A 9,676-nucleotide genomic window follows, 5' to 3' on the forward strand; every position below is an offset into this window, starting at 1 on the left:
GGCACCAAACACGTACGTTCAGTTGACTGGAGCGAGGGCTCTGTTTTCCTCTGTCCATAGCAAACGTGGGGATGAAAGACCACTGCTCTGTGTTAATTCTGCTTGTTCTGGCGGATGGATTACCTGGCAGAGTAATGGCAGACTATCTTGGAAAGGTTTTATTTCTTTGTAAATCATGAGATAGATTTCTCTTCTGAGTAATCTTTTCCTATTGACATTGAGATGCAGTGTGTTTGTAGGTCTAGTCCTTGGTATCTGAGACTTGTTTCTTAAAGGCTGTCCTCTGAGTGACTTTGATAATACTTTTAGCTACTGTGACAAATTTACATCAAGGATGGGAACAATTACAGCATATCATAACACTGTCTAATCCGACCTAGTGTTCAGTAATCCTTTTTAGCTTTCTGGTTTTTGAATGTGCATATGACAAGTCAAAGCTTCTCCATACACTCGACATCTGTTTGAGAGCCTTGACTGCTGACTTAAGAGTTTTGTATGGCGACACTTTGCTTGAAAGACTTTTCTTTCCCCATAGGGAACCTTTGTGGCCAATGAAGTAGCTGACTGATAACTTCAGACAACGGGATCCTAAGACAGTTGCTTTAGAAGCAATAGTTGCAATGTTTCCTATCTATCTCAGACATTTTCACTGTACTGTGCATAATCAAGAATTAAACAATAATCTCAATTCAAAACAGATTGCTGGTCTAAACTATAATTTCCTAGCTGACATTTTGTTGACATACATTCAACCAACACAACAAAGTTCAGTTGTTCTGTATCCAACTTAAGACTTTTTAAAGAAAAATGTGTTTAGGACCTAGGATACTTACTGTGAGTAAAGTTGTTATAGTTTACTGGCAGCCATTAATCCGTGTATAGAAAAGTCTGGGGTTCCCCACAGTACCAACAAAAAGCTGCAACATAGTTTGAAAATGGTGATTTTATCTATGTCATGAATCCATGATTGCTTTATAGTCTGTTTCTTTTAACGCTTCTATGATCCATTCTAAGAATCATTTATGAACTCAAGGAAACAATTTATCATCTTTCTTTATAATTGAGTCCCATGGCTGAGATGTGTACAACGTCATGGGTGAATTAGAATGCCTGCAGCACTTTTTTTTTCCTCCCTTGAGTTTTTGCTGCTTATTCTTGTATCCCAGCAGAGCTCCTCAATGGTAAAACTGTGCGAAGGAAGAAAATTCCCCCAGCCACTTTGCCTATAGCCTTCTTCTGACCTAGAGTGGTTTTTTTTTCTCCTGCTATCTCAGCAAGTTTCCTGAAGATAAGCTTTCCCTTTGCACTTCAGCTGCCAGCTACTGCAGCATGTTACCTGAAGGAGATGGACTGCCATATTTATGTAACATCAAAGAAAATGTCCAGAGTGATCCTGATGCCCAGCGAATCACTGCTGAGATACTGGATAGCACAGATTCATATACATCACACTATGGAAGACCTAAATCTGTCACAAGCCATACTAAATGAATAGCTGCAAGTACAAACACATATGTGGCTGTTGTAATCCTTCATAAACTGTTATGGGAATATCTTGTACTGTGTTGCTTACAGGACCTCTTCTTAAGAAGGCCATGCCTGTAAGTTTACTGTTGCTGACACAGAGGAAGGCACAGATAGTGCATCCTTCAGGAACTTAAAATGTCAACTCCTGTTTTTTGAGGAAGTTGCATCCAGATGTTTAGACTCCAGATACGTCTCTGCACTGTTAGGTACAAAGTTTATAAACAGAATTCTAAATTCTCTCATTTGCAGCAAACACCAGACAGCTGTTTGTAATCCAGCATTTGTCAGTACTGGCTGCCTGGAAACAATCCATCAGGAGTTACATTGTTCTGGCAAGCATAAATCTGCTGCCCCTGAAAATAGCAACCCTGCTTCTCACCCTGCCCCACGCACACATTCCTGTGCGGCCACCTAGCGAACCACATAAGGAGAACTAAGTGACAGGCATGAGGACTAGGACAGAAGCTAAATGAACCAGGTCTACCTGTAGATTGAAGGCCCTTCTGAGCAGTTCATCCTGGAGTTAATGAACCAAGACCATTTGTTCATTTTGTGCTGGCCCTTATTTCCTTATTGTCAATTTGTTCTGGATTCAGAAAAAGGAAAGAAAAGATTTGTATCCTCTTTAAAAAGATCAGCTTTATAAAGTTAAATTTTTTTATTGGGGAATTCTTCCAACAACAAAAGATCCAGTGGAGTATTCACAAATGCAGTCCGTGGCAAAGAGTTAAGTTTATATGCAGTCATAAAAATAATCCCAAGAAATTAGTGGCTCCTCTTCACTCTCAAGTTACCTTTAAAAAAATTAAGGGGACACCAGGAAGCATTATTTGCCAATAAACCGAGGTGGTCTTTTCTCCCTGAAGGCAGCCATCCCTTCCTGACGGTCTCTCGTGGGAATATTCTGCATTAAAAAAAAAAAAAAAGAAAAAAAAAAAGGTTGTTTTCATTGACAAATCTGATATGATTTTAAGTACCGATTAATTTGGCAGTCGTGGTATTAGAGCCTTTGCAGAGATTGTTTTTCTCTCAGTAGTAAATTAAGTCTCCTCTTCCACACTTTGCAATCAGGAAAACAGACTAGTGTAAATCACAAGTAAAATGTCTAAGACTGTAGACCAGAGAACTATATAAGGAAAGCATTTTCAATAATTTAATTATGTATCACCTTAAAATACACTGAAGGGCAAAGCAATTAAATTGTTCTATGAGCTGAGAAAGGTGTGTGCTCTCAAAACTTGTCCAAAAGAATGACTGTAACAGGAACCCATTTTTTTAATCCATTAATACTAAACCATTTGTAAAGCTCATGCTGTAATTAATGTATTGTTGAAACTGTAAGAATATACAATTACTTTAGGTAGAAGGGTATTTAAGGAATGACTTTGGCCCTAGGAAAGCTGAAAAAGGCAACTATTTATCAGAAAACAGTTAATATTCTGAAACAGAAATCTGGAACTGCACCGAAGTGTGTTCTCAGAGCCTTGATTTTATCTGTTAGGCCTCCTTTATAGAGGGGAAATCACAAGATGATGCTATGAAATCCCACCCACTTCAGAAAACGTACAGTTATTCCTTTCAGGGATGCGTTTTGAAGGTAACCTACCTGGGCGTAACACATCCCCTCGATAGCCATCCCTGACGCAATGTCAACCTGGGGATGAGACGGAAGGAATGTGATTTGCGTGAAGTCCGTAACTCTCAGAGCAATAAATGTTCACTTGCAGTGACTGGTACTGACATTCACTCCTGTGTTAGAACTGCAGTGCTAACATCTGTAGAACAAAATCCTGCCATGTTAATTTTGTCTTTAAAGCCAATCTTTAAAAACCTTGAAAAGGTTTTAAATGCCTTGTTTAAACAAGGATTATAATTTGTGCATTCTAAACATTTTTACCATAGTAATTTTTAAGAGCTGCTTGTCTGCTGTCTTTATCTTAATATATTTTTTAAATTGTATTACCTCTATTCCTCTGTTTATTGCCAGTTTTCCCATTTTCACAGCAACTGGAGCCTTTATTAAAAAAAATAAAAAATAATAATAATTAAAGCCACATCAGTTTACATTAATGCTGTTGTTACATCATTACCCTACCTCCAAATGACCTTTCAGTCTACAGAAATTTGCAGTAAGTTAGTGAGTACTTTAAAACACAAATTAGGATTATTTACAGTTAATAGATGTACGCAATGTAAGGTTTCCATGCGTGGCCTGCAGGTCTACATAACCACAATTGTGGCGTAAAACTGTCCTATGGGTTATGTAGCTTGATGTCAACACTTGTTCCTGCAGAAACTGCATTCACAAAAAGGACAGGGTTAAGAGGCTTAAATGACAGAAACTAAGATTTTAATGTTTCATGGAAAGGCACTTCAGAGTTAATTCTTTTTTTTCTTCTCTTAAGGGAAGCAGGGACACCTTCTGCACATTGACCACATGAATAGTACACTGACCTGAGGAAGGATTTCTTTAGCCAAAGTTAATGCTCTCTGGTAAGCTGCATCGCCCTCATCATTCTGTGGCACTGTGTGATTTACTAAGCCCATCGAGAAGGCCTGGTGTCCATCAATCTGTCTACCCGTGAAAATGAGCTCCTTTGCAAGGCCTACTCCAACACATCTGGGCAAGCGCTGGGTTCCACCTTAAGACAATAGTCAAAACACCATTTTCCATTTCTGAGAAATGCAAAAAAGTAATAATATTTTGTTTCCTCATATAACAAAGAGGTTTGAAAAATATAGGATCATGTATTTGTTCATTTACTACCAGCTGAGGATCTCAGCATTTTGCTAAGCATCTGAAAGTCTTCAGCATCCTTGTGAGTATTCTCATAAATGGGAAAAAAGTAAAGTGACTTTCCTAAATTCATAGCAAGTCAGAGACAGGGCTTGGAACAGAATCCTGGATTCATAGATCTCTTCGGTCACTACAAGATGCTGCTTCTAATTTACATTCAAAACCCAAACCCAACACCCTTCAGGTGCTCTAATGGTAAATATTTACTGTATAGCTGAGAAAGTAAGAGACTGAATATTAATGAAACAAGATTACCTGCTCCAGGAAGAAGCCCTCTTGTGGTCTCAATAAGGCCCATTTTAGCTGATGAAGCTATTAAAAAGAAAAAAAAAGTGGGGGGATTAAATTACTTTTTGATGATAGAAGAAGCTGTGCTAGTACAACTACAAACTGTCCACGCTGTAGTGGAACTACATTTCTCCAAGTAGCTGGAAAATTTGAATATTGCAGTGCTTAACCAACCTCCCTCTCAAGTCAGATGAGGGATGTGCAGTCTGGCTGCTTACCCATAAGGCAGCAATTTTATCTAGAAGAATGAATCTTGGGCCCATAGTAGATGAAATGTAATGAATCGAAGAAAGGCAAGAGAAGAAGCAAGGCTTCCAGTCAAAATTGATTTAAGCAGTGAAGGCTAGATCAAGTCAGAGTGCTGACCCAATATTATACGATAATTATTTAATCTCACCAATAAATAGTTTTCTGAAGGGATTCTAATCTTGCCTAAACATAGGGTTTACTTTTTAAGCAAGGAAGCTGCTTTCCCAGTAGTAACTAAATGTCACAATTTGTGGACAGATGCCTAGTAATTTCCTGAACTGTTTAATTTCCTCTGTTAGCCAACTGGATTCTATTAGCAGTCAGCTATCACGAATGCAAGTTTTCTTTAAAAGGTAATCACCAATTACAAGGAGAATCCTACATTAAGCAACACACAAACCTGCTACTCGAAGGTCACAAGCCAACGCCAGTTCCAGTCCACCACCCAAAGCATAGCCATCTATTGCAGCAATCGTGGGTACAGGCAGTGCAGCTACAGAAAACAATAGAGATCATCAAGTTCTGTTCCAGAAGCAGTTTTCCCAAGCATTGAATTTCTCAAGCATTTCAAACTGGTCAGACTTCCTTTTCTTTTGTATGATTGCCACAAACATTCTGATTGTCTCTAAGTGGTAGAAACTGAGTCTTTTTTTGTGCTTCCCCCTTCTCTGAAAGAAAAATGAAAATACCCTTTTGTAGAGTACCGCAACACAAAGCAGGATGAATTGTCTCCTTGCACATTTATGACATGAATGTCCAGCTGTTACAATTAAACAGTCGAAGCAAAGGCACTGTCCCTATTCACTGGTACAAGGGTTAGCTCTTCAAGTGCTTTTCTAAACATTATCCAGGGCTCCTGAACTTGGCAAATACTGCTGTAATTTCATAGTTGAGCAAACTGAGGCATCTGGAAATTAGTTGCTCAATAATATATTTTTAAGTATTCAGTCAGGGAGCTTCAGAAGCATGTGCTGGTTCTGTGCTGTAACCACGAGGAAACCCTCCCTGTAACGCTGTTTCTGTGGTCTGTGAGACGCAGTCATTCTCTACATATTGTAATTTTACTAGTGCTATTCTGACCGGTATTCCAGTCAGATTTGACTTCAGTATTCCTCTCCAGTGACAACAGAAAAATTCATAAATAGGCCAAGAAAATCAATTTTAGAAGTACATATTCCTTTCCTAAAAGAAGGAGGCGTGGAAGGTATAAAAACCCGTAGATGCAACAGATTCATTCAGAGATCTGAGTCCATGTTCTTAGACCATATCATCCGTGCTTTTGGGGGGGCATTAAAAAAATGAGACAACCAGCATTACTCATTCTGTCTAGCATTCTCTCCCAAGGATTACATGGAACTTTATATACGATGCTTTGTTATTGCAGATACTTATTATATGCATGTCTGTGTGCTGCTCTTCATCTTGGAAAGGACAGTGCTGAAGTGCATCTTGCCCCTGGAGTAGCAGCAGGACAGCTGGTATTTAATTCTGATCATATCTTTGTATGAGGCCTATGACAGAGCCGTTTGGGGAGCTTTTCCTAAATGGATACTGGGACTAGCACCCTTCCTTTCTTTCAGTAATTCTAATTGTCTCAACGTGGACAGCACGGAATGGATTTTCAAACTGGGATAATCATTTACCTATTTCATCCATGAGATTTCTCAGCCTTTTAACAAAGAGCCCGACTTCTGCGTCATCCATCTTTTCACGTTCCTTTAGGTCTGCACCTAAATGGGAGAGAAAAAGGTTAGAATCCAGGAACAGAGGAAAGACATCTGAGTTGTGTTCCTTGCTGCCAGCCCACAGGACAGACAACTTCAGAAGTCATCTTGAAATGCCAGTTTCCTGGTTAAGTAAAGTCAGAGGAAGCTCTAGAGCATGAACATTTGGGCTGGAGCAGCGGCTAGGACGCTCCATTCTGCTCTTGGTGAATTGTTTTCAGAGGAGCACCAATCACCTGGGCTTGAAGGTGGTTATAAACTGAGAAGAAATGGTAGCATAGAAAGGCTTAGACTTCAGCCTGCGTGGCTCATTCCATCACACGTCTTCATTATTGAATCAGAGAGGCAAACAGGCCAAAGACAGAGCAATGTGTTTACTATTTGTTACACAAAATCCAGCCCGTTTTTCTTCTCGTGTGCTTTTCTGCACAGGCTGATCAATCCCCAGCTCCGAGTCATCCATTTTTTAATAACACCTTGCAGAGCCTTTGTTACATACCAGCACAAAATACACCTTTAACTTCACTTTTGAACACCACCACACGAACCTTCTCATCGAAGCGGAGACGTTCCAGAGCACTGAACAGCTATGAGAGAGGGAATACAAACAGGAGAAGAAAAACTTTGAGCATGTAGATGTATATACCTAAATTATCAAATATATGACAAAACGTTCCCCATATGACATATGGGAAAATCATTTATGTAGAGCCAGCACGATCCTTTCATAACAGTTTCAGAATGACAGGTTTCCCATCTCTTTTCCTCCATTCAAAGACAAACTTTTGCTGTACCTTAAACTGTCCTTCCTCCTGTTCAGCCTTGAACCAGACTTTCTCTGGAATGTATTGACCTCGAGCAGACCATCTGCTAAGGCCTGACACTGAGTGTGTTTTTGTCATAATTACTCAAGTGAAGTAAGACACATTAACTTGCGTCTGAATCAGCTAACTTAAATCTAGCTCCAGTATCTCTGTTCAGTCTTCATGTGACATTACTGCATGTACACACATCCCAATCCCCTTTTCTTCAGGCCAAGATGCCTTGCCCCGATGTAGTCTACACTGACTTTTAGCAAAAGATCAAGTTTTTGTCTCAAAATTTCCCACAAATTAGTCTTGATCACAGCTATTCTCATCACATTTAGTTAATCGATCATGATTCCAAACATGTTTACAGGCCAGGGCTATACTCACTTCATTTACAAATACTTTTCCCAATGAATTTCTTGCGTGGGGTCGGTTCATTAGGATTTCAGCAATACCTTAGTGATAGGAGACAACTTCAGTTATACTTTGTTTAATTCTCTGACACAGTCATTCAGCTGGGAACAATATCTGCATATGCTGCATCTTCTCTTTTCTGAAAATGCCTACAAGGTATATTCTAAAAACAATCAGTTATTTTAAAAGTGGAGGTGGTGGATTGTGTGTAAAATCCAGTTATGCAGGATGACTAAAATTCAGCAGCACTGCAAATAATATAAATAAGCAGACCTTTAAAAAAATGAACATGGTTCAGGTATTTATATCTTAGAAGCATCTGCAATAATGACAAGAAAAAAGGAAATGATCCATATTAGGTTTCTGCTTCCAGCATTATTTAATTCAGTTCCCAAGGCACAGTCCTATTGTGCTCAGGTATATTCCTTAATGAAGGAAAACATCTTCTCGGAATTGCTGTTTGCATGAGAACAGCACAAACTAGGCACTCTCAGTTCACGCTCCAGAACCACTTTCAAAGTGCAGATCTATTTCATTTAAAGCTAAGCTCATTAGTGGAAAGGACTTCATTCAGAGTTCGTAAGTCCGAGCAGAAAAAAAGACCACAACATCTACCTATTTCTCCCTTGCACTTGTGACTTGTAAATTATTATCTGATGATTTCTACATGTTTCAGAGAGAAAAAAACATCTCAGTAGCAGTGTTTCATAGCAGAACCATTTCCAAATGTTTCTGCTGAAGAAAAGGGGAGGCATGGGCTCCGTTTCCAACTTACAAGCCATTTTATGACGATGGACATACACTGGTCACCTTCTTCTTTACTTAGAGGCATTTCTATGGTGCTGTCTGCAAGCTTCCACAAGCAAGAATTAATTAGTTCTCCAAAACTCACAGGCTTTGCTCATAGTAAAGTGAGGCACATAAGTACTAGCGCAAGGAAGGGGACTCGGCCCCTGCTTGCAGTGATGCAGTTGCAAGTCCGGCTCCCGTTTTCCCGGCTGGGCTCATTTCCCAGCCCTCCAAATCCTCCCTAAGATGCTGCTGCACTTGCCCAGGGTGCTCCAACGCGCCGAGTCCTCTGCTCTGCCGGAGAGCCCTGTCTTTACTCCTCTGCCCTTGCCAACGGCCGGTCAGTGCGCAAGGGGGATGGGGAACAGCGCAAATCCACACTTGAGCGAACAGCAGCAGAAACTGAGGAAGTGTTTATAAGCTCCAGAAATAGTTACCCTTACCGTTAAGCAACTGCACTGCCAATCTGGCCCAAAAGGCAAATTGCTCAGTGCCCCTCACCCTCGCACGGGCGCAGACCTGCCTTCAGTACCCTACGTTACGGATGCCAGAAAACCCAACTCAGGCATGCAAACCAGAACTGCTTATGTTAAGATCAGTTGCGTAACTAAACCCCCCCCGCCCCCCCCGAGCTTCCAGCTGTTTATCCGGTAACGGCGCCCTCGAGGAAAGCGCCAGGACGCAATTTAAGACGAGGAGACGGCGGGCGGGCGGCCGCCGCAGGGGAGCGGCCAAGGGGTTTCCGCGCCGGCGCTGCAGAACCGCCCCGGGGCGGCTCGAGGGGAAGCGGCTTAAATAAGCGCCCCGGCCCCGCGCGGGCCCCCCCGCGCCGCTCCGCTCCCGTCCCGCCCCGCAGCGGGGCCGGGCCGCACTCACCGCCGCTCTCCCCGCCGGGCGCGCCCACCAGCACCTCCGCGCCCCGCGCCGGCGCGGCCCCGCCGGGCCCCCAGCGCAGCGGCCCGCGCAGCGCCCGGGCCCCCGCCCGCCCCAGCCGCATCATGGCGCCGCTCCTCGCGCTCCGCGCCGCGCTCTGCGCAGCGGCTCGCGCGGGGCGGGGCGAGACCCGCCCCTTCCTGCCG

The 9,676-nt window shown here is 42.1% G+C and overlaps 1 protein-coding gene across 3 annotated transcripts; it reads right to left on the reverse strand.

Annotated features, from left to right (window-relative positions):
* Nucleotides 1-2,161: 2,161 nt before the first annotated feature.
* On the reverse strand, nt 2,162-9,612 carry ECHDC2 (enoyl-CoA hydratase domain containing 2). 3 transcript variants are annotated; one of them, XM_067301268.1, is made up of 10 exons: nt 9,474-9,612; nt 7,782-7,849; nt 7,085-7,172; nt 6,505-6,591; nt 5,262-5,354; nt 4,580-4,636; nt 3,982-4,169; nt 3,491-3,541; nt 3,134-3,181; nt 2,162-2,431 (listed from the first exon to the last, which is right to left on the reverse strand). In XM_067301268.1, exons 1-10 carry the CDS (start codon nt 9,595-9,597, stop codon nt 2,354-2,356), a joined length of 882 nt encoding a protein of 293 aa, XP_067157369.1. In that variant the 5' UTR covers nt 9,598-9,612; the 3' UTR covers nt 2,162-2,353. The 3 variants fall into 3 exon arrangements, with proteins under 3 accessions (XP_067157369.1, XP_013806076.1, XP_067157370.1); XM_013950622.2 differs by lacking the exon at nt 9,474-9,612 and adding an exon at nt 8,584-9,394; XM_067301269.1 differs by lacking the exons at nt 2,162-2,431; nt 3,134-3,181 and adding an exon at nt 3,188-3,302.
* Between the last annotated feature and the right edge of the window lie 64 nt (nt 9,613-9,676).

Source organism: Apteryx mantelli, chromosome 8, assembly GCF_036417845.1.
Source record: "Apteryx mantelli isolate bAptMan1 chromosome 8, bAptMan1.hap1, whole genome shotgun sequence".
In the NCBI taxonomy this organism is placed as follows: domain Eukaryota; kingdom Metazoa; phylum Chordata; class Aves; order Apterygiformes; family Apterygidae; genus Apteryx; species Apteryx mantelli.